The 23,422-nt window shown below is 49.0% G+C and overlaps 1 protein-coding gene and 1 long non-coding RNA gene across 3 annotated transcripts in view; one reads left to right on the top strand and one right to left on the bottom strand.

The window, feature by feature from the left end:
• The window catches only part of SRRT (serrate, RNA effector molecule), a 38,973-nt gene that overhangs the window by 11,140 nt on the left and 4,411 nt on the right, over window positions 1-23,422 (bottom strand). For both annotated transcript variants that reach the window (XM_083580858.1, XM_083580859.1), the window contains exons 4-12: window positions 21,929-22,075; window positions 19,399-19,587; window positions 14,517-14,686; window positions 12,324-12,493; window positions 12,126-12,227; window positions 10,725-10,839; window positions 8,784-8,983; window positions 1,355-1,416; window positions 289-367 (exon numbers count right to left, since the gene is read on the bottom strand). In XM_083580858.1, the coding sequence (XP_083436984.1) occupies window positions 289-367; window positions 1,355-1,416; window positions 8,784-8,983; window positions 10,725-10,839; window positions 12,126-12,227; window positions 12,324-12,493; window positions 14,517-14,686; window positions 19,399-19,587; window positions 21,929-22,075 (1,234 nt within the window). The remainder of the gene's footprint in view (window positions 1-288; window positions 368-1,354; window positions 1,417-8,783; window positions 8,984-10,724; window positions 10,840-12,125; window positions 12,228-12,323; window positions 12,494-14,516; window positions 14,687-19,398; window positions 19,588-21,928; window positions 22,076-23,422) is intronic.
• Window positions 14,693-18,799, top strand: LOC310747021. Its single transcript, XR_014540843.1, has 2 exons — window positions 14,693-18,140; window positions 18,189-18,799. It is a non-coding gene; the product is annotated as an uncharacterized lncRNA (long non-coding RNA).

Here is a 23,422-nt window from a genome sequence, read left to right as displayed (position 1 = left end):
TATACGCACCCTCCCAGAATCTTACTGGTCAAGCCTCTGTGTGTCTTCTATTAATCAGAGTCTAATCCTTCTTTTGCTTTGGGAATGCAACAGCAGAGTTCATTCAAAATCCAGTTAAACCGATTCAGTTCATCAACAAAACAGATGAACTCGATTCCAGGGATATGAGCTTCTCAAAATTTGATAGTCGTTTTGCACCCCCGGTGCCCTCCCCACTGCCCCCTCGCCTCTTAGGGTCCCCTAGGGAATCCCCCTGCCTCCTGCCCCCTTTGGGAATCGCCCATTTACCCGAATGTTCTGGAGGTTCCAGCAGATCTCCTTGATGTTGACGCTGCGGTCAAAGGTCACCCAGCCTCTTCGGAAAAACCTGAAAAGGAGAAAGGTGTTCGGCTGCCGGGCTTTTCAAACGCCCTCCAACCCTCGCAAGCACACAAACACACACAAGCCTGACACACACCCTGCCTTTCCTCCAAGCCAGTTCACAAAGGGCTCTCTCGTTTCAGCCACACAAGGGCCCTGAAAGGTACACTAGAGGCTGAGATGCAGCAACTGCCTTGCTTTTCTCTGTAGAAAGGAATTCTCGGCTGCCAAATTGCTAGCATGCTTGTTCTGGCCTGACAAAGGAACGTTCTGCGCTGTTTAAAAGCAGATCTGCAATTGAGTAACCCTTTTATAAAGAGCAGAAATGATGAGTAAGTTGCTCACAGCCACTCAGTTAAGGCTTACGGCTCTGCAGAGATTTGAAAATAGGGGAATTCTTCCCCCACCATCTAGAGAGCAGGAGGAGGACCAGTGGATCTCCCAGGGATGTGAAACAGACCAGGAAGGATTACTGACTCCCAACTATTTAACGAAGGCACCAACTTAAATGACTCCCCCCACAACGCCTTCAGTATATTGCCAGAACGAAGAAAGCTTGGAGCAGCAGGGAGGGTCTGTATTCCTTTTTAATCTCTAAGAGCCTTTCCCACCCGGCTGCAGTTAGTGGTTCTAGCAAAAAAACCAAGTTGATGCCACACGCCTGAAGGACTGGACAAATTCTATCGAGAGGGCTGTCGATGGCTCCTAGCCACAATGGCTCTGCCTCCGCAGTTGGAAGGCAGCGATGCTTCTGGGTTCCAGTTGATGGAAACCGCAGGAGGTGCAAGTGTTGATCCTGTGTTCGAATCCTGTGAGAGCAGGTGGCTGGCCTAGATGGGCGCCCTTTGGCCTGATCCTGCAAGCTCTTCTTACCTTCTTATGCTTTTCTACAGACGGGATCCTATGGAATTATGACTGATATGACACAGACAGACACACGAACACACGCAAGAAATCTTTGGGTGTGGGTGGGTGTTAGAAAAACGAACGTTACCTCCTTTCCGGCTGGGGTTCTGAAAGAGCCACTCTCATGAAGCCAGGGTACCTTTTGCAAAGCTGAGAGAGGAGAAAGAAGGGAGGGGAGTCAAAAGCTGGAAATTTGGGGGGTGGGTACAAGGTATGTTAAGGCTGAAATAAAAAATTACAGTGGTGCCTCGCAAGACGAAATTAATTCGTTCCGCGAGTCTCTTCGTCTTGCGGTTTTTTCGTCTTGCGAAGCACGGCTATTAGCGGCTTAGCGGCTATTAACGGCTTAGCGGCTTTAGAATCATAGAATCATAGAATCATAGAGTTGGAAGAGACCACAAGGGCCATCGAGTCCAACCCCCTGCCAAGCAGGAAACCCCATCAGAGCACTCCTGACATATGGTTGTCAAGCCTCTGCTTAAAAACCTCCAAAGAAGGAGACTCCACCACACTCCTTGGCAGCAAATTCCACTGTCGAACAGCTCTTACTGTCAGGAAGTTCTTCCTAATGTTTAGGTGGAATCTTCTTTCTTGTAGTTTGGATCCATTGCTCCGTGTCCGCTTCTCTGGAGCAGCAGAAAACAACCTTTCTCTCTCCTCTATGTGACATCCTTTTATATATTTGAACATGGCTATCATATCACCCCTTAACCTCCTCTTCTCCAGGCTAAACATGCCCAGCTCCCTTAGCCGTTCCTCATAAGGCATCGTTTCCAGGCCTTTGACCATTTTGGTTGCCCTCCTCTGGACACGTTCCAGTTTGTCAGTGTCCTTCTTGAACTGTGGTGCCCAGAACTGGACACAGTACTCCAGGTGAGGTCTGACCAGAGCAGAATACAGTGGCACTATTACTTCCCTTGATCTAGATGCTATACTCCTATTGATGCAGCCCAGAATTGCATTGGCTTTTTTAGCTGCCGCGTCACACTGTTGGCTCATGTCAAGTTTGTGGTCCACCAAGACTCCTAGATCCTTTTCACATGTACTGCTCTCAAGCCAGGTGTCAACCCATCTTGTATTTGTGCCTCTCATTTTTTTTGCCCAAGTGCAATACTTTACATTTCCCCCTGTTAAAATTCATCTTGTTTGTTTTGGCCCAGTTCTCTAATCTGTCAAGGTCGTTTTGAAGTGTGATCCTGTCCTCTGGGGTGTTAGCCACCCCTCCCAGTTTGGTGTCATCTGCAAATTTGATCAGGATGCCCTTGAGTCCATCATCCAAGTCGTTGATAAATATGTTGAATAAGACCAGGCCCAAGACAGAACCCTGTGGCACCCCACTAGTCACTCTTCTCCAGAATGAAGAGGAACCATTGATGAGCACCCTTTGGGTTCGGTCAGTCAGCCAGTTACAAATCCACTGAGTGGTAGCATAGTCAAGACCGCATTTTACCAGCTTCTTTACAAGAATATCACGGGGCACCTTGTCAAATGCCTTGCTGAAATCAAGGTAGGCTACATCCACTGCGTTCCCTTCATCTACCAGGCTTGTAATTCTGTCAAAAAACGAGATCAGGTTAGTCTGACATGACTTATTTTTCAGAAATCCATGCTGACTATTGGTGACCACAGCATTCCTTTCTAGGTGCTCACAGACTGCTTAATGATCTGCTCCAGAATCTTCCCTGGTATTGATGTCAGACTGACTGGGCGGTAATTATTTGGGTCCTCTCTTTTCCCCTTTTTGAAAATAGGGACAACATTTGCCCTCCTCCAGTCTGCCGGGACTTCGCCTGTTCTCCAGGAATTCTCAAAGATGACTGCCAGTGGTTCTGAAATCACATCTGCCAGTTCTTTTAATACTCTTGGATGCAGTTCATCTGGCCCTGGAGACTTGAATACATCTAGACTAGCCAAGTATTCTTGTACTATCTCCTTAGTTATTCTGGGCTGTGTTTCCTCTGCTGAATCATTTGCTCCAAATTCTTCAGGTCGGGCATTGTTTTCTTTATCGGAGAAGACTGAGGCAAAGAAGGCATTGAGGAGTTCAGCCCTTTCTGTGTCCCCTGTTTGCATTTCATCATCTTCTCCTCTGAGTGACCCCACGGTTTCTTTGTTCTTCCTTTTGCTACGAACATACCCATAAAAGCCTTTTTTGTTGCTTTTAACCTCTCTAGCAAGCCTGAGTTCATTCTGTGCTTTAGCTTTTCTGACTTTGTGTCTACACGTGCTGGCTATTTGTTTGAATTCCTCTTTGGTGGTTTCCCCCCTTTTCCATTTTTTGTACACATCCTTTTTTAATCTTAACTCAGTTAAAAGTTCTTTAGATAGCCACCCTGGCTTCTTTAGGCACCTTCCATGTTTCCGTCTCATTGGTATTGCCTGAAGTTGTGCTTTTACTATCTCCCTCTTAACAAACTCCCAGCCATCATGAACTCCCTTTCCTTTTAGTATTACTGTCCATGGGATCTCACCCAGCACTTCCCTAAGTTTTATGAAGTCGGCTTTCTTAAAGTCGAGAAATTGAGTCCTAGTATGCTTGGCTGCTCCTTTCCGCTGTATAGTAAACTTCAGAAGAGCATGATCACTCGCGCCTAATGATTCTTCCACTTCTACCCCACTAACCAGGTCATCAACATTGGTTAGGACCAGATCTAAAATGGCTGTTCCTCTTGTTGCTTCTCCCACTTTCTGGACAATGAAGTTGTCTGCAAGGCCAGTGAGGAATCTGTTTGACCTTATGCTCTTGGCTGAGTTTGACATCCAACAAATATCCGGGTAATTGAAGTCCCCCATTACTACTATCTCCCTTCCTTTTGCATGCTTGGCCATCTGTCCCAGGAAGGCATCATCTATGTCCTCTGTTTGGCTTGGGGATCTATAGTAAACTCCCACAATGAGGTCTCTGTTATTCTTCTCTCCCTTAATTTTGACCCAAATGCTCTCACTTTGGCTTTGAGGTTCTAAATCTTGGATCTCTTCACAGGTATACACATCCCTGACATATAACGCCACTCCTCTTCCTTTCTTGTCTGGTCTGTTTCTCTGAAATAGATTGTATCCCTCCATTATTACATTCCAATCGTGGGACTTATCCCACCAGGTTTCAGTGATGCCTATTATGTCATATTTAGTTTGCTGTACCAAGAGCTCAAGCTCATCTTGTTTATTTCCCATGCTTTGTGCATTAGTGTACAGACATTGAAGTCCATTAATCATTCCCCCATGTCTCTTATTTAAGGATTTTTTCCTCCCACCACTAGGTCTGCGTGCTGTTTGCTCCATTCGGTCTATGACATTTGGATGATCATCTTCATCAATTGATAGACTCCTACCTTCAGGAGCACTGTCTCCCTCCCCCACATTAGTCAGTTTAAAGCCGTCCTGATCAGGTTTCTGAGATTTTTTGCAAAAACATTCCTCCCAACCGTTGTGAGGTGCAGCCCATCGCTTGCCAGAAGTCCATCTTCAAGAAACTGCAGTCCGTGATCTAAGAATCCAAACCGTTCCTGTTTACACCATTTGCGAAGCCAGTTGTTCACTTCCACTATTTTTCCCTCTCTCCCTGGGCCACGTCGTTCAACTGGGAGGACAGATGAGATGACAATTTGTGCATTTAATTGCTTCAATTTCCTGCCCAGAGCCTCGTAATCTCTTTTGATCTTCTGGAGGCTATTGCTTGCAGTGTCATTGGTTCCCACATGAACCAAGAGGAAGGGGTATTTGTCAGTGGGTTTTATGATTCCTTGCAGTCCTTCAGTTACATCTTGGATCTTAGCCCCGGGGAGACAGCACACTTCCCGAGACATCTTGTCAGGCCCACAGATCACTGCTTCTGTTCCCCTCAGTAGGGAATCCCCTATCACCACTACACGCCTCCTCTTAGGTCTGGTCGGGGTTCTTCCGTGAGCTATCCGTTCCAAGGTCGCCTGCACATTCCCTGAGGACTGACTTTGCTGCTCGTCTTCATATACCTGATCGACTGTAATGAGGGAGAGATCCTCAAATGGAGTCTGCTCTTCATCTTCCATGCTAGGGGAGAGGACCTCAAAGCGATTGTGTATTTCTAAACAATCAGAGCGAACCCTGGGCCTCCTACTTCTTTGAGTCACGTTTCTCCATATATCTGGCTCCTGTGTTGGTGAACTAGCCTCCTTCTCAGGGGAGTCCCCTGTCTCCTCCTTGGTGGAGACGGTGTGCTCTGTTGCTTCCAAGAAGAGCTCCAGCTCTCTAATTCTTTGGAGCGTAGCTACACGTTCCTCCAGTTGCTGGACTTTGTCTTTTAAGAGGGCAATCAACATGCAATTGCTGCAGGTAAAGCTGCCTGCAACCTTTGGCAAGATGGTAAACATTGCGCAGGAACCGCAGGCGACTGCAGCTGTTCCCTCACCCTCCATCTTGAGAACGTGTCGTTGGGGGTGACTACAGCGGTCCTCCATCATAAAAAGCGTGAAGACAGGACAAATAAATCCCCCCCAAAAAACCTAGGTCTCCCCCAACAAACGTTTGAGACTAGCTCCCCTAAATCTAAAAGATGGATCAAACTGCCCTGCAACTTGCCCTGCAAGCTCTGATAAGCTCCTCCCACAGCTAATCACCTGCCTCAACAGAAACCCTGCCCCCTCTGACCTTTGCACAGGGAGAGCAGCTAATCAGCCACAAGAAACACACACAAGAAAACCCTTTTTCTTCAGCTGCTGCCCTGCAAGCTCTTTTAAGAAAAAGGAAACAAACTCGCAAGAACTCGCAAGACGTTTCGTCTTGCGAAGCAAGCCCATAGGAAAAATCGTCTTGCGAAGTGACGCAAAAACCGAAAAACCCTTTCGTCTTGCGCGTTTTTCGTTTTGCGAGGCATTCGTCTTGCGGGGCACCACTGTAAGGTCATATATATATATATATATATATATATATATATATATATATATATATATAAAAATATAAAATAAATGTTCATAAATGTACCAAGCAAACATGTACATAAATATATAAACCACATGTCTGAAGCAGCACAGGAAAACCATTTTGACTCCCAAACTGACCAAATTATTTTCTCTGAGAGGTCAAAGGAAAATGGAAAAGCCTCCCCATTGTCTTTTCCTTCACAAATCCTGTCTTAAGGGTATGTCTATCTGTGTTTGAATAGGGTGAGCCTGTGACCTGGCTCAGGAACTAAGTATTTGTCATTACAAAAGACTGGCCAGGCTCCCCAGGGTATCCAATCAAGGGAGCATTAACAGGTAACCTGCCAGACAGGAGATAAACAATGCACTCAGATTTCTGCTGTAGATCGCCTTTTCTGTGATGTAGGTATGATGTGTCTGGTGGATGGTCTTGGACTCGAGGGCGGGCAATTTAAAATGTCTATATAAGGGCGGACACACCTTCGTTCTGGGTCCTCCTCCTTCTCCTGCGTGTGAAGGGGGCACCCTGTTGCAACAGCTCAATAAAAATCAGGCTTACTAGCTGCTTTGCTTCTCAATATTCTCTGGTTGGCCTCTGTTCTTTTCTCCGACCGATGGAGAACCTGCAAAGGACTCTACAAGGGCTCTTGTGTCCCCCGTAAGGGAATACGGGTAGATTTTTGTTTATTACAAGGCAGAAAACCCTGCTCAACCCCCGGCACCAGAATAAATAAGAAACCTTGCCGAGTCAGCTCCTCTATCACAGACGGGCAGCCCGTCTTAGGATTCGAACCCATTGATTCAAATGTTTCTGCATGAGAAATAATTTTCTGGTGGCAAGAGCCGTCTGGCAGCGAAACAGGGTGCCTTGGAAGGTGGTGTGCTCTCCTTTGTTGGACAGAGCCTTTGGACAGAGTTTGGGTGGCTGTCAGACTTTTCAGCTGTGATTCCTGCATTGCAGGGGGTTGGGCTAGATGTCCTCCGGGGTCCCGTCCAGCTCTTCTACAACCCTACGATCCACTTGTTTCTTACACTGACACCCCACCAAGAGCTGGAGGCGGTATACGCACGTCCCTGCCTCTCCGTTTTGTCGCCAGAACAACTCTGCAAGGTAGTTTAGGCTGACAGAGGCAGTGTCCGGCTGCCCGCCAGAGTGTGGTGGGAAAAGAGATACCAAGGGAGAAAACAGTAAAGACCTGATGAAGAGAGCACAGCAGAGGTTATATTTTCTGAGAATCCTCCGGGAAAATAATCTCTCAAAGGACCTATTGATGGCATTTTACCATTGCACTGTTGAGAGTGTATTAACTTATGGTCTGTGTGTGTGGTTTGGGAGCTGCACGGCCAGGGAAAACACAATGCTGTCCAGGGTTGTAAAGACTGCGGAGAGAATAATTGGGTGCACTCTTCCCACCTTAGATCAAATCTATGCTGTCAGGTGCCATAAGAAAGCTGCAGAGATAGCGCAGGATAGTACACACCCCGGAAATGATCTCTTTCAGCTTCTGCCTTCTGGAAGAAGGTACAGGGTTATAAAGACCAGGACTAGCCGCCTGAGAAACAGTTTCTACCCAAATGTGGTTTTGGTTTTAAACGCAGTGTAAGGTAGTCTCTATGGGAGTATATTGTATTTAATTATGGGGTATCAGAGTTTTTAGGGGGGTTAACCAGGTTGGGATAGCAGGCTTGTTGGTTTTGAATGTCTGATGTAGATTTTTTCAATGCCGTTGTTCTGTATGGGACAATGACAATCAAGATTATCGTATCGTAGGTTGACTGATAGGTGGGAGGAAGGCTGTCTGGAAAGCTCTGAGCACCACATATATCCAAAAGGGCTGCGGCAGGGCTAAGAACACACCTAGACTGGAACCCAGAGAGCCACAGCTGCCAGCCAGTGTCGACATCACTGAGCTAGGTACAATGATATGATTAATGAAATAGACAGGACTCCCCATTGGCCTGACTTCCTATTTTCCATATAAGCCTTCCCAAGCCTGCCCTCTCCCTGGGGGGGCCTCCTAGGGTCTTACAGCCCACCCCAGAGACACCTGCTCTACCCTGCAGCGCCACTACGATATACAATATCTTTATTGTCCTTGTCCCATGCAGAACAATGAAATTGAAAAACTACATAAAACATTCAAAAACCCCTAAAAACTCTGAAACCCCATTTTAAAATACACTATACTATGGAGACCTCTTATGCTGCGTTTAGAACCAGAATTGCATTTGCGTAGAAACTGTTTCTCAGGCGGCTAGTCCTGGTCTTTATAACCCTGGCCCTTCTTCCAGAAGGCAGAAGCTGAAAGAGATCATTTCCGGGATGCGCACTGTCCTGCGCTATCTCTGCAGCTTTCTTATGGCACCTGACAGCATAGATTTGATCCAAGGTGGGAAGAGGGCACCCAATTATTCTCTCCGCAGTCTTCACAACCCTGGACAGCATTGTTTTTTCCCTGGCCATGCAGCTCCCAAACCACACACACAGACCATAAGTTAATACGCTCTCCACAGTGCAATGGTAAAATGCCATCAACAGGTCCTTTGAGAGATTGTTTTTCCGGAGGAATCTCAGAATATATTGAGAGGCCAGCGCCACGCCAGCTGGGTTCCACTCACCGCCACGATCTCTGCCTGGGAGATGTTGGGGGCAATGTTCCGCACAAAGAGGGAGCAGGTCTTGTGCAGGGGGCGGGGTTTGGGCTCCCCGTCCTTCTCCTTGGCTTTGGGGGGCTCCTCGCCGCCTTCCTTCGCTGGCCCCGCCGCCGCGCCGGCTGCCCCTGCTGCCGCCCCGGCCTTCTCCTCCTTCGGCTTCTTGTCTGCGAAAAAGAGACGGCCAAGAACTCTGAGCAAGGCCTCTGGGGCGGATTTCCTCCGGCTAACCGGCGGCGAGGGAATTGCGAATCCCAAGGCGCCGGAAGAGCAAGTTGACTCTTGCCAGCTGCCGGATTACACATCTCAAGAAAGAAGCACACCAGGAACTCAGGCCAATGTTAAGTTTCAAGAGTGGGAGTGGTCCCTTCTGACAAGTCAATAGTAACAAAAACTAATCCATTGAAAAGTATGTATTCTGACAAGAATTACAAACTCAAGTAGAGATTACAAACTCTTAAGAGAGTGAGAAAGAAAAAATCTTTCTAACAAATTACTGTGTTATACGTATCTGTAATGCCTTTAGGGGTTGCTTGTGCGTAAGTTGCCGCCGCTCTGGGCTAGGTTGGCTGGTTAAACCATTTCTCGCTGGACAGCCATCCACTCCGTGGCTGTTCAGTCGCTAGCAGAATCCGTCAGTGGGCGTTTCTTAAACCTTTTCCAACATAAAAGTTGTTTGACACCCAGTCTCCTCCTACTCTCCCTGCGCGGAAGTCTTCTGCGCAGGGAGGGCGTGGGTAGCGGAGGACCTGTGCTCTCCCCGCTGGTGTCCAGTGAAGAGTCCTGGAGCCTCCTCTCTGCTTCCCCCATTGGCCCCCCTCTATCCCTGGTGTTGCGCTGATTTTCTTCCCAAACAGGAGACTTGCCTCTCTCCCTGCTTGGCCCCTCTCCAGCATCGCTGTGGAGCCTCGCCTCCTCCTCTAGTTCCGATGGCAGTTCCCTGACAGTATCTTTATGAGTTTGAGTTTGTGATCTCTGTTAGAGTTTAATCTCTACTTGGGTTTGTAATTCTTGTCAAAACTGACTTGTGAGTAGGGACCACTCCCATTATTGAAACTCACACTGGCCTGAGTTCTTGGTGTGCTTTGCTCTTGGAATTACACATCTCAGCAAGCAAGCAAGCAAACAAACCCCTGCATCTCTAGGTCCAAAGAACTGGAGCTTTGCTTTACCAGAGGCAACTCTTTTTTTAAAAAAAACCCCAGACTCAGGAAAGAAACAGCTCAGGCTACAGAGGCTTCAGCAAAGCCACAGAGGCAAAACCCTTCGCTCTTTTCTAATTTGGAGACCTCTAAACGTTAAGAAGGTAAGATGGGCCTGCAGGATGAGGCCATCTACCCGGCATCCTGTTCTCACAGCGGCCGACCAGATGGCCATATTGGTATGCCAGCGTTGGACCTGAGCGCCAGGGCAAACGCCCTTTCGCAATCCTTTCTTTCACTGCTCATGCATCTTAAATGTATACCGCACATTTCCGTGTACAAGACGAGTGTTTTTTCTTAGAAAATTATGACAAAAAGTGGGCGGGGGGGAGGTCATCTTATACACGGATAGCGCATAGTGGGAACATGGGATTGGTTGCTCCCGGGAGCCGGAGATTGTCAGCGACTTTGGGGCATGTTATTGGTGGCTGCGGCAAGGGCTGGTGTTGATTGGCTGTCACTGTGGCAATTTGGCGAGCGATTTTCTGCTTCTGCTGTTGAGAGGACAGTCAATAGGTGGGTTTTGCGACGCGTGCGAGTGGCAGCGTATGTCAGGCAGGTGAGTAAATTGGGCAATCCTCCCTCCATTTTCTTAAATTGGAGCCCCCCAAAATAGGGGGCGTCTTATACACAGGGATGTGTTATGCACGGAAAAATACAGTACATCCATTCGTTGTTGTTTTTTCTACTGGATCTCTCCACCCACCTTCCTTGTCCTCCTCTTCGGGGCGCCCGCCTTCTGACTCTGTGTCAGATTCAGAAACGCTGCCTTCGTCGTAGCTGTCGTCCCCGCTGCGCTTCCGTTTGTGTTTGTGGCCGATCTGGGTGGGGCGAGAGAAAGGGAGCAGTCATTGCTACCCCCAAAATCTCATTTCTGGTGCATATTATCATCGCTATCTTTAAATCCCGCCTCCCCCCCCCCCCAGCCTCAGGGGCGGCTTGCCACAAATTAACGCAAGACGGATAAAAACGTCTTAAGAGAGACCTGATAGGAAATAGTTAAACTACGAGAGACTTAAAATAAATATAAAAGGCAGGTCTATTAAAACACAGGTGATGAGAACAGCGCGGCGTTACTTGAAAGCCCTTTCTTTAATAGAAAACAGTCAGCTCACAAAAGACCTGTTAGAATAAGGTCTCCTCCGCTGACTGACAAAAGAGGAACAGGCCTTTGGCCTGACCCAACAAGGCTCTAATTTCCTTCCTTTGCACCATTCACTCCTGGAATAGCTCTCGGCCTTTCTTTAAAGAGGCAGGGAGGTTTGTTCCCCACCTATCTATATATATATATAAAATGGTAAAGTACCCCTGGAGGGTTAAGTCCAAAGGCGACTATGGGGTTGCGGCGCTCATCTCGCTTTCAGGCCGAGGGAGCCGGCGTTTGTCCACAGACAGCTTTCTGGGTCATGTGGCCAGCAGGACTAAACCACTTCTGGCGCAACGGGAATGCTGTTTTCCTTCCTACCACAGTGGTACCTATTTATCTACTTGCACTGGTGTGCTTTTGAACTGCTAGGTTGGCAGGAACTGGGACTGAGCAACGGGAGCTCACCCCGTCGCGGGGATTCGCACCGTCGACCTTCTGATCGGCAAGTCCAAGAGGCTCAGTCCAGTATACCTGAAGGAGCGTCTCCACCCCCATCGTTCTGCCCGGACACTGAGGTCCAGCACCGAGGGCCTTCTGGCGGTTCCCTTACTGCAAGAAGCCAAGTTACAGGGAACCAGGCAGAGGGCCTTCTCGGTGGTGGCGCCCGCCCTGTGGAACGCCCTCCCACCAGATGTCAAAGAGAAAAATAACTACCAAACTTTTAGAAGACATCTAAAGGCAGCCCTGTTCAGGGAAGCTTTTAATGTTAGATAGGTTATTGTATTTAACTGTTTTGTTGGAAGCCGCCCAGAGTGGCTGGGGGGACCCAGCCAGATGGGCGGGGTATAAATAATAAATTATTATTATTATATCTTTTAGACCACAGAGCTACCCGCGTCCCTCCCACCTATCTAACCTCCAGAATGGCACAGACCTGCCTCCACAAACACCCTACTCTGGAAGCTCATCCACTTCCCGCCTGCCCTGATTCAATGAAGGGAAGCACGGATTGCCCTGCACCTTTTTGGCCTCCTTGTCCGTCTCCTCTTTCTTCTCAGCCCTCTTCTCCTCCTCTTCCGAGCCCTTCTTCGCCTTGTCCTCGACAGCTTCCTCATCGCCAGCCTAGGACAGAGCAGCGAGGCACGTCAGGCACCCCTGCCCAGCTGGCAGCAGCAAGGAAGGCCCAGCCAGGATCGCACCCGCCTCCCCAAGACCTACCTTCTTGGCCTCCTCCTTCTTGTCGTCCTTCTCCGAGGCTTTGCGGTCCAGCTCCTGCAGCCGGTTCTCTTCCTTCTTCCCCGGCTCTGCCTTCTCCTGACGCTCCTCCTCTTCTTCCTGGTCCAGGATCTTCAGGTCGTGCTCAGTCCCGCCTTCCATCTTAATGACGGCTGCAGGGGGAGAGGGAGCCACCACCGTCAAGGCCCTGACAGGCTCTTAACTATGGCATGTGGAGGCAATTCTGGGGGGGGGGGGGGATTAGCAGCTTTCGAACTCAGCAAAAGATCTACATGGAGCCCAGGCTGCCCCAAATGCCGCCACCTTTCTTCACAACTGTTTATAAAGATAATTAAAACCGGCAGCCTAGAAGATTAAAAATATGTCAACGCCTATGTGTCTGGAGATAGGCTGTCTCGAGTAAAATAATAATAATAATAATCGTATTAGTAGTAACAATAATAATAATATTTATTTACACCCTGCCCTCCCCAGCCAGAACCGGCCTCAGGGTGGCTAACACAAATAAAAACTCTCACAGTAAAAACGTAATAGGGGGAAATTAAAAAAAAAAAACAATTTAAAATACAGGTTAAAATGTAATTTAAAATGCAGCCTCATTTTAAAGTAGCCGATAAATCAAAACCATAAAAGGGGAGGGAAACATAAGGGTCAGACCGAGTCCAAACTAAAGGCCTGGTGGAACAGCTCTGTCTTGCAGGCCCTGCGGAAAGATGTCAAGTCCCGCAGGGCCCTGGTCTCTTGCGACAGAGCGTTCCACCACATCAGGGCCAGTGTTGAAAAGGCCCTGGCCCTAGCTGAAACCAATCTAACCTCCTTGAGGCTCGGGACCTCCAAAGTGTTGTTATTTGTGGACCTTAAGGTCCTCCGTGGGGCGTACCAGGAGAGGCGGTCCCATACGTACCTGGGTCCTGGGATGCATAGGGCTTTAAAGGTCTAAACCAGCACCTTAAACCTGATCCTGTACTCCACTGGGAGCCAGTGCAGTTGGTAAAGCACTGGATGAATGCGATCCCGCGGCAAGGACCCCGTAAGGAGCCTCGCCGCGGCATTCTGCACCCGCTGGAGTTTCTGGGTCAGCTTCAAGGGCAGCCCCACGTAGAGCGAATTACAGTAGTCAAGCCTGGAGGTGAAGCAGGCTTTGGCTTGTGATGAGGGCAGACGCAATGGCCTTCTGGGCACCCAAAGCAAGAACTCTCCTCCGCTAGAAATCTTGAGGGAAAATCAGGTAAATCGAACCCTACTGTTGAAGTAATAACTGGCTTGGCTTTACCCATGGATCCTCTAATTTTGCTATCTGGTTATGTTAAGGAAATAGCACTAACAGAGGACAGGGAATCAATGCAACGTCTCTTAACTACTGCCAGAATTATTTGTCAAAACTGGACGGGGGGATGAGAACACCAAACATGAGAGCATGGGTAACTTCAATGTGGGAAGTTGTATATCTGGCTAAGGTTGCATACAGTGGTACCTTGGGTTACAGACCCTTCAGGTTACAGACTCTGCTAACCCAGAAATAGTACCTCGGGTTAAGAACTTTGCTTCAGGATGAGAACAGAAATCGTGCAGCAGCAGCAGGAGGCCCCATTAGCTAAAGTGGTGCTTCAGGTTAAGAAGAGTTTCAGGTTAAGAACGGACCTCTGGAACAAATTAAGTACTTAACCCGAGGTGCCACTGTATATGGCGAGAAGCAGAGAGAAACAGAGTCTTTTCCTGATCTTCTCGAGAAAGGTGGTCTGTGCTACTCGGAACTTTGAGATATTAACTTATTACGTGGGATTTTGGCATGGAAATCTGTCTGTACATGTGTGGTTTCACTGCACTTCTGCCTTGTTCCAGCTTCTGTTGCTTTTTGTTACAAATAAATACCGCGTTTTTCGCTCTATAAGATGCACCAGACCACAAGACGCACCTAGTTTTTGGAGGAGGAAAACAAGAAAAAAAATATTCTGAATCTCAGAAGCCAGAACAGCAAGAGGGATCGCTGCGCAGAGAAAGCAGCAATCCCTCTTGCTGTTCTGGCTTCTGGGATAGCTGCGCAGCCTGCATTCGCTCCATAAGACGCACACACATTTCCCCTTACTTTTTAGGAGGGAAAAAGTGAGTCGTATAGAGCAAAAAATATGGTGTAAGCAAGGACGACGACAACGACAACAAGGACAGCAACCGTACCGGCATCCAAGACTTTGATGATGGCGTTGGCCTTGTCAATCTCCAGCTGCAAGTTTTCGAACCAGCCATTGTCCATGAGGTAGAGGAAGACATTCAGGCGGTTCTGCAGGGCGCTGTGAGACTCCTGCTTCCTCCTGCCGGCTTCGTCCGGGTGGTATTTGGACCGGAACCTGAACGGAACCCAAATTAGCAGAAGGGTGGGGGGCGGGGAGGGGCAGGAGAAAGACACAGAAAAGGAGGGGCGGAGGGGAGGGGAAGAAATGCGTTAGCCAGGAAAAAGGGAAAGGGAAGCACGACCCTCTCGGTCGCTAATTCACACATGCAAAGCGAGGGAAGGAGGGAGGAAACTCCAGGTGCCTTTTAGGTTTGGTTTCTGTGGAAATGGAAGTGTAGAGGGGAGGGGAGCGCTGCTTGAGGAGTTTCTCGGTCGCTGGCAGGCCAGGCCAAAGCCCACTTCCACAAAAAGGGGCGCCGCTCGCTCGCTGTCTCCCGCCACAGGGAAGCCGGGTGTGCCAGCGAGATTCTTTGCAGAGTGGGTGCTTCGGGGAGACTGCTTTGGTCTAAGAAAGGGCCTCCTGCTCCTCAACAGCTTGGCTCGGGTCAGAATCCTTTCCCCTTCTCTCTTTGGGTTTAGTTTGTTGCTGCTGCTGCTGCTGTTGTCAAGTTTATTCCCCGCCTGCCCTCCTTAAGGTCCCAGAGAAAGGTTGCGGTGATCAAATCTACTTAGCCACCGCAAAGGGAAGGCAGGCCCTAAAAATGTACACCTCAAGTGTCGAACGCCAGGGGAAAAAGGGGCGTCTTCAGCACCCACCGGGAGCAGAACAGTGAAGGGAGTTCTGCAGCTTAGGGGCCACCACAGAGAAGGTCCTCTCCCCCTGGGTCACCCCAACCCTGAGCCTCTGAGGGTGGAGGAACTGCCAAGAGGGACCTCTCCGCAGATCCTGGCACCCGAAGGGGTCTGTAGGGATGGAGGCGACCTTCCAGGTAACTTTCTAAGGCTTTAAACGCCAACACAAGCACCTTGGATTGGATTTTCATTGTCACGCCCTGCAAGCCCTGGGACTTTAGGAGTGAAACGTAGGTCATAAATTGTAATAATAATAATAACAGCAGCAGCAGCAGCAGCAACTATTCCAGGCCCCTCCTGCCTCACTCTCAAGGCCCACCACGGGCTTCTCCTCAAGCCTCCCCTGGTCTGGTCCTCCGTCATGGCCAGGGCACAGCTGCCACGCTAAAATGCCCCACTGCTAAAATGTCCCCACACCTCAAGCCTCGCCTGCCCGGCAGGGACAGTAAGCCCTCTTTTGTTCGCAGATGTTAACTATGTGTTATAAGGAAGTAGAGCCCTGTTTGAAGAAAGCCTCAGCCTGCCCCCCAGCTCAGAGTGTGGGGTGGGCTAGCTCCACGGGGGTCGCTCCTCTCAAAGAGGTCAAACTCTGCGGGGAGATCTGGGGGGTCCCTGCTTGTGAGGCAGCCATTTACTCCATTTTCGTGGAGAAGAGGGCTGTCGAAGACCGCTAGCCACAACAGCTGCGCTCTGCCTTCACGGTTGCAGGAAGCGATGTTTTTGAATCCCAGTTGCTGGAAACAACAGGAGAGTTGCTCGGATCCTGCTTGCTGGTTTCTCATAATGGGCACCTGAGAACAGGATGCTATGAGCCTCATCCCGCAAAGCTCTCCTTACGCTCTTATGGACACTGCAGCCTCCACAGCCTGTCTACCTAGATTCCTAGGTTCTTTGGGACATTCAGCTACTGTGAGTACAGGACGCAGTTCTCTCCCCTTTGGCCCAATCCTGCCTCGCCCTATTTGGGACGTGATACGCTCTCAGGATTTGGAGATGGGGTGGGGGGGAGATGTAAAAGCAGCTTCGATGGGGGAAGGCAGTTAAAAAGGGGAAGGGTGGAAATTAATACAACCAAATCCAAAACACGCCTTCTACAGTCTTTTTTTTTTTTTACCTTTTGCAAATACAAGATATGCGTTTTTAGATTTTTATTTTTTTTTGCTCTCAGCTCTGATTTAAGAAGACAGAACACGTCATACATACACTGAGAGGAGTCACACTCCGAGCCTTCCAAGCGAAGAGAGTTTTCTTCGGCGGATTTTTTAAGAAAAAGCAGCACGGGCTTAACCCCAAAAGATTGGAAAATCTCTCTCTCTCTCTCGCTGGGCCGCAGGACTTCGTAAAAACAAAAACAAAAGAGAGAGGAGGCTCTGGTGCCTGCGATTTCGCCCTGCTCTGCCTACATCCTGCCAACTCACATTCAGCTAGTCACTGCATTGTGCACAGTGAAGACCCTGACTGTCTGCGCTACGGAGGAAGAAAAAAAAAATCGCCACCACCAGCAGAGAGAGGAAGGGGGTAAAATTGAAAAAAAAAAAAAGCACATTCAAGGCTCTTTGGTTTGTTTTGCTTATTTATGGATTCTCCAGGCTGAGGACGGATGGTTTTTGGAGTCTCCTGTGAGAGGTTCTTGGGAGGAGGGGAGAAAAGGCCAAGTTATTACAGTCAACAACCAATTAACAAAAATGAAAGAAGTTCAAATCTATCAAAGGAAATTAAAATGGTCAAAAGTGAACACACACACAGAGAGAGACACAGCTGTGTTAGATACCCAGTTGCCTAGGGAAGAGGAACCACACACAACCGCCTCCCCTCGCTGAGATTCCCCCATCCAGCGCTGCGGCAAAGCGGCCCTCCGCTCCCCAGGCACACAAACACCTCGGCCACGTCCATCCAGAGGCTACCATTCGTCCCCAGCCTCCTTCCCTTGCCCTGGAGCAACCCTCGCTAACCGGGTGCCCTCCCGGTTCTCCGTGGGCCTGACCTGAAGCCTGCTCCACCCATTCTGCCACCCTGGTAAACTGATTTCGGATGGTTCAATAATAGCAGCTGCGGTCGTGCTCTGTAGAAACTAAAACCAAAAAACCAGAAACGTCCCCATCCGATGCGCCAAGCCCCACCCGCACCTGCCCTCAAAAGCAGAGTGTTGCACTAGAACCTGACAGAGACCAGGGCTCAAATCCTCCCATTCGGCCCTTGGGGGCCAGTCACTGCCTCTCAGCCTATCCTATCCTGCAGGGTTACAGTGGGGATTAAATGAGGCGGGAGGACCATGAACACGCCCCCTTGAGCTCTTTGGATAAATAAGTAGGATATAAATGCAACAGATAATTAACAAGATCAATACACTTCCCCTGACTAGTGCTGGCAGTTTTCTTTCTCAATTTTATTTTGCGTTTGCTCAGTTTTCAAGGATTCGGCTGAAAAGCGCCCGTGTGCTTTCAACAGCTGACGAACAAGCTGCTGGAGCTATTGAGCGGCGAACCCAAGTAAAAGAGGAACTGGGGTTTCCAAACTGGAATTCTAAAAGTATTTAGTATGCAAGCAAGTCAGCTGAGAAGCAGACAGGTATTAGGAAAAAACAGAAGACATCTAAATGATGAAAAGCTGCATTTTACAAGTGAGAGCAAAACAGCCCGTTACCATCTGGATTCAGATATCATGGCTGTGTTCGCACACAATGCTAAACCATGGTTTGTTCGATGAACCACATGACAACAAGCCATGGTTTGTTCTCTCCAAAGCTTGCTTTGCTCCCCAGCTGTGCTTGCCTTGAAGTTTGGAGAGCGTCTAGGGTAGGGGTCAAGCGAGATCATTGGGGTTAGACCCCTGGGGTTAGACCGTAATTGGAACAAACCATGGTTTACAAGCCAGCAACAAGCCGCAGCTTCACGTTATGGTCTGCTGCCAGAGAAGAAACCATGGTTAGTATGCTGGGCTTGGGACTTCCAACAAGCCACACACATGCTAATTGAGTCATGTGTGAACCCAGCCGGTGGTGGAAGAAGTTTTTATGCTTACTGATGCGAAACAGAACTAGTGGGAAACATGTCAAGGGAGCAAAGACGGTATGTAGGTGATGAAGATAGCAGGAGAACAACAAAGACTTCTAGAGAGGAACGACGAGAGAGGTGTGGTTTCTACACGTCTCTCAGTTCCCACCTCTCTCGTTCCTATTTCCACACATTCAATATTCCTCAGCACCCCTTTTTGACCCCCTGAACCACCACATCCTTCTAAGCAGTTTCTCCGTTTTGTAGAGCACACCCGAGCACGTCAAGTCAAAGGCCGCTGTGTGAACTAAACCAACCAACTCCAACCTGGCAGCTTCCAGATGCTCCAGACAACGGGCACAGCCGGCTCGGCTGAGAGATGATGGGAGCTGTGGTCTGAAACATCTGGAAGGCACCAGGCTGGGGGAGTCGGAGCTGAGTATCTTTACTTCGCTGAGAACAGCTGCGCTGGTTGTAACAGAGCTCACTCGCCCACTAATGCTGCTCTGCTATCTGTAAACCGGAAACGTAGACTAGGGAGGGTGAATTAGCACCCGAATCTGGCAGCCCAAGGGGAAAGGGGGGCCTATTTATGGGAGAGGGGGCCTCAGGAACAAGGCCAGCACCCAGAATGGATGTGTGCGTGCTTCTTCTTCTGTGTGTGTCTGGGATGGGGCTCATATACCCCATGGAGAAAAGGTGCAAGGACTTCACAAGGATATGTGCAGAATATTCTTTCAATTAGCTGGAGACTTCATGCTACACTGAATTTTTTTAACTCACACAAGTCATTTAAAGCCCTGAGCTTTCCAGCAAGCTACACCCATCGGAAGGCCAGGCAGCGGCCACCTTCTAACGCCTGACATATCTACCAACTGGTTACTGAATTATATTCCGCTCTGAAGGCCTCTTATTTAGGTTGCCAGTCACGCATAACTACAGATACACATCCCTGAGGGAACCAGACCTCTCCTTGCTCCACCTCCCGCCTCCCCCCCCGCCCCAGTCCAAGGCAAAAAGGCCCAGCCCACGAGAGACGTACCACTCTTCATCTTTGTGGGCCAGGAAGAAGTCTTGCATCTTTTGGCGCTGGAAGTCCAGCTTGTAGTCGTTGTAGCGCTTCACGGCTTCCGTCTCGTCGACGGAGTCGTCCAAGGAGAGGAGGAACTCCTTGAAGTTCTTCATCACGGGAGGGGCGATGCCCAGGTCCACCTCCGCGATGTTCCCCAGCCTGGGAGGGAAGGAGAAAAAGGGAAATAAAAAGATGTGTGTTCTCGCAATTTGACGTCTCCCTGCGCAAAGAGGCTTTTCAAGGGCACAGTTGAGTTGTCAAGTGCAGGAGATGGGAGAGGTGGCCTGCCCTGGATGGGGTCGCACCCCCTCAGAATAATAATAATAATAATAATAATAATAATAATAATAATAATAATAATTTTATTATTTATACCCCGCCCATCTGCCTGGCTTCCCCAGCCACTCTGGGTGACTTCCAAAAAAATATTTGCAGCTTGGGGCTGCTCCTGGATTTGACTTTGACTCTGCTAACTTCCAGAATGGATTACTGCAACATGCTCTACGTGGGGCCGCCCTTGAAGACGACCGGGAAACTTCAACGGCTCCAAAACTCAGTGGCCAGATTACTGGCTGGGATTCCATATAACCCTTGTTTCAAAGCAGCTGCATTGGTTGCCAGTTTGTTTTCAGACCAGATTCAAGGTGCTGACATGACATAGTGGTACCTTGGAACTCGAACGGCTTGGCTCCAGAACAAATCGGCTCCCGAACGCCGCAAAACTCGGAAGTGTTCCGCTTTGTGAACTTTTTTGGAAGCCGAACGTCCGACGCGGCTTCCAATTGAGTGCAGGAAGCTTCTGCAGCCAATCAGAAGCTGCGCCTTGGTTTTTCGAATGGTTTCGGGAGTCGAACGGACTCCCGGAACGGATTAAGTTCAAGAACCAAGGTACCACCTGTAGTTCAAAGTTCTAAAGGTGGATTGGGGGAAGGTCTTCTCTGTGGTGGCCCCCAAGATGTGGAACTCCCTCCCTGCAGAGGTTCACCTTTCACCTCTATCATACAGCATTCCGGAGGACGCTGAAGATGCACCTCTTTCCCCTGGTTTTTGACACTTGAGGGGCATATCTTTAAGCCCCACTTTAATTTTATGATTGTTGTTTTAAACTGTTTACAACGTTTTGTTTTAAAGGTGTAACCCGCCCTGGGACCTCCTGTGAAAAGTGGGCATTAGCTAAACGAATAGCTAGTATTGCTTTTATTTTACCAACAGGATTAACGGCAAACCCAATGTAAACATGACGTAACCAATCCAAACCCTGCTAAATCCAACATAACTGTAATTACTTAAGAAGCCTGTGCAAGGCTTAATTAACTGTAATTATTTAATTAACTGTAATTACTTAAGAAGCCTGGGTACTTTCTACTGTTAAGTACCCGGAGCGGCGCAACATGAATTATAAGACCACGTGGCAACTTGGCCCTAAGCCACTTAGAGCTTTAAAGGAGCCCAGGTGGAAATTGGAAGTCAATGGAGCTGATGAAAGCTTAGTTATGTTCCCCAGCCTATGAGCACTAGGCAAAGGCCTGGCTGCTGCATTTGAAGAAACCGAAAGCTCTCAGACTATCTCCAAAGTGAGCCCCACATTGTGTGCATGGCAGGGCCGCCCCTGGAAGTAACTGAAGCATGGATGGCGGGTGCCAAGTCTGCCTTCTCCAGGGCCCATCCACAGGTGATCAAATGCTGCCTTATCATCTGATTTTTCATGCCCAGGGTTGAGCCTGTTTGAAGTGCTCTTTATTTAGCTGTTTTTATTTATAATAATAATAATAATTTTTATTTATACCCTGCCCTCCCCAGCCAAGGCCGGGCTCAGGGCGGCTAACAAGCAATAATAAAAACAAGTTGATTGAATACAACTTAAAAACAAGATTAAAATACAACAATTAAAATATTGAAACATTAAAATGTTAAAATGTAGCCTCATCGCAGGAGGAGAAAGGAAAGAGAAAAAAGAAAGAGGGGGAGGGAATCAAACTGATTCTAAGCCAAAGGCCAGGCGGAACAACTCTGTCTTACAGGCCCTGCGGAAAGAAATCAGATCCTGCAGGGCCCTGGTCTCATGAGGCAGAGCGTTCCACCAGGCCGGGGCCAGTGTTGAAAAGGCCCTGGCTCTGGTTGAAGCTAATCTAACTTCCTTAGGGCCTGGGACCACTAGGGTGTTGCTATTTATGGACCTTGAGGCTCTCCGTGGGGCGTACCGGGAGAGGCGATCCTGTAGGTACGAGGGACCTAGGCCTAGTTTTTATTTAGCTGTTATTATCCTGCACTGCAAGGGGTAAGAATGGATGACTTTCAGGGGTCTCTTTCGCCCCTACAATCCTATTATTCTACTTCGTCACACGGAAAGCAACAGGGAGGCATTTCGGTATTTGTAGGCACCTGTTCTTGGGCAGACGATTTGACCAACATCTCTCACAGTCTTCAGGCAGAGGAGCCCTCACCTGAGTGGCAAAGGCCACCTGGCTTGAATAGGAAGGATGTGCTCAGAGCAGCTTACCTGGCTTGGATAGGCAAGATGTGATGCTGCGTCACGTGCATTTCTGGGTGAGCCCAAGGTTGCGGAGGTCCGTAGGTAGGGCCGGAGGTGACGCCACTGTAAGGCATCTCGTAGCCGCTGTGGTAGGGGTCTGATGTGTGCTCATCCCTGCAGAAGTTTTTTTGGGAGGGGGTAAAGTTAAAACCACCAAAAGAACCAAAGTGTTAATTGATCCCGATTTATTTTGGAGCAAGGGGATAGGTGTTAAAACCAGCTCTTCCCAAACTGTTTCTGGCCGGTCCACACCCTTGGTGCCACAACCTCATCCCCAGTGCGTTCTGCCTTACCCTACAAAATGCAATATTCAGAATACCAGTCTGCACAACCCACGGTAACGGCACAGTGAAATTCAGAATGGTGCCCACTAACTGCACATATATTCAAAATCTACCGTATTTTTCGCTCTATAAGACACTTTTCCCCCTTCAAAAATGAAGGGGAAATGTGTGTGCGTCTTATGGAGCGAATGCAGGCTCCTTGGGTTCAGCGATAGCAACGCGAAGCCTCCGAAGCGCAGAGGGAGACTCCCCCCACGCTCTGGAGGCTTCGCGTTGCTTTCGCTGAAGCCGCCTGAAGCCCCCGGAGCGCAGCCGGAACTCCCGCTGTGCTCCGGGGGCTTCAGACAGCTATCCACAAGCCTTCAGAGCGCAGCAGGAGTTCCCGCTGTGCTCCGAAGGCTTGCGGATAGCCGCCTGAAGCCTGCAGAGCGAGAGGGGTCGGTGAACACCGATCCCTCTTGCTCTCCAGGCTTCACTTCGCTGGAGAGGCGCTGCACAGCTTTCCCTCTCTGCGCAGCGCCCCTTCAGTGAAGCGGCTGGAGAAATGGAAGGGGCTCCGTTTCTCCTGTTGGTTCGCTGAAGGGGCACTGAGCAGAGAGGGGGATAATTTTTTTCCCCCTGTTCTCCCCCTCCTATGGTCCGGTGTGTCCTATAGAGCGAAAAATATGGTAATTCAAACCATTTAGCTTGATTAATTCAACAAAATGGACAAACTGGATCCAGTGATACCAGCTTTTCAAACTTAGACAATCGTTTCCACCTCCAGCATCCTTCCCCCTCCACCCAGGTTATCCTGGATAAAGAAAAGGTTTTGCCTCCTTCTCTCGTATCACTAGAACTCGTAGACATTCAATGAAGCTGAACGCTGGGAGAGCCAGCACTGATAAAAGAAATGCAGTGGAACTGTGGAACTCCCTCCCGCAGTCACCAACTAAGGTGGCTACTAGCCATGACTGCTACGTTCTGCCTCGGTAGTTGGAGGCAGCAATGCTTTTGAATTATTGTTATGTATTTATTGATACCCTGCCTTTTCCCCTGACAAGGACTCAAGGTCCTTGAGAACAGCTAATCCCAGTTGCTGGAAAGAGTTGCTCTTGTGTAGTGATCAGATGGGATTACTACGAGGAATTATAAAATACGCATCAAGCCGTTGTGTCCGCAATGAAAGCATTGTGTT

Source organism: Podarcis filfolensis (assembly GCF_964270895.1).
Source record: "Podarcis filfolensis genome assembly, chromosome: 13".
In the NCBI taxonomy this organism is placed as follows: Eukaryota; Metazoa; Chordata; class Lepidosauria; order Squamata; family Lacertidae; genus Podarcis; species Podarcis filfolensis.
This window is presented reverse-complemented; position numbering and strand designations above follow the sequence as displayed.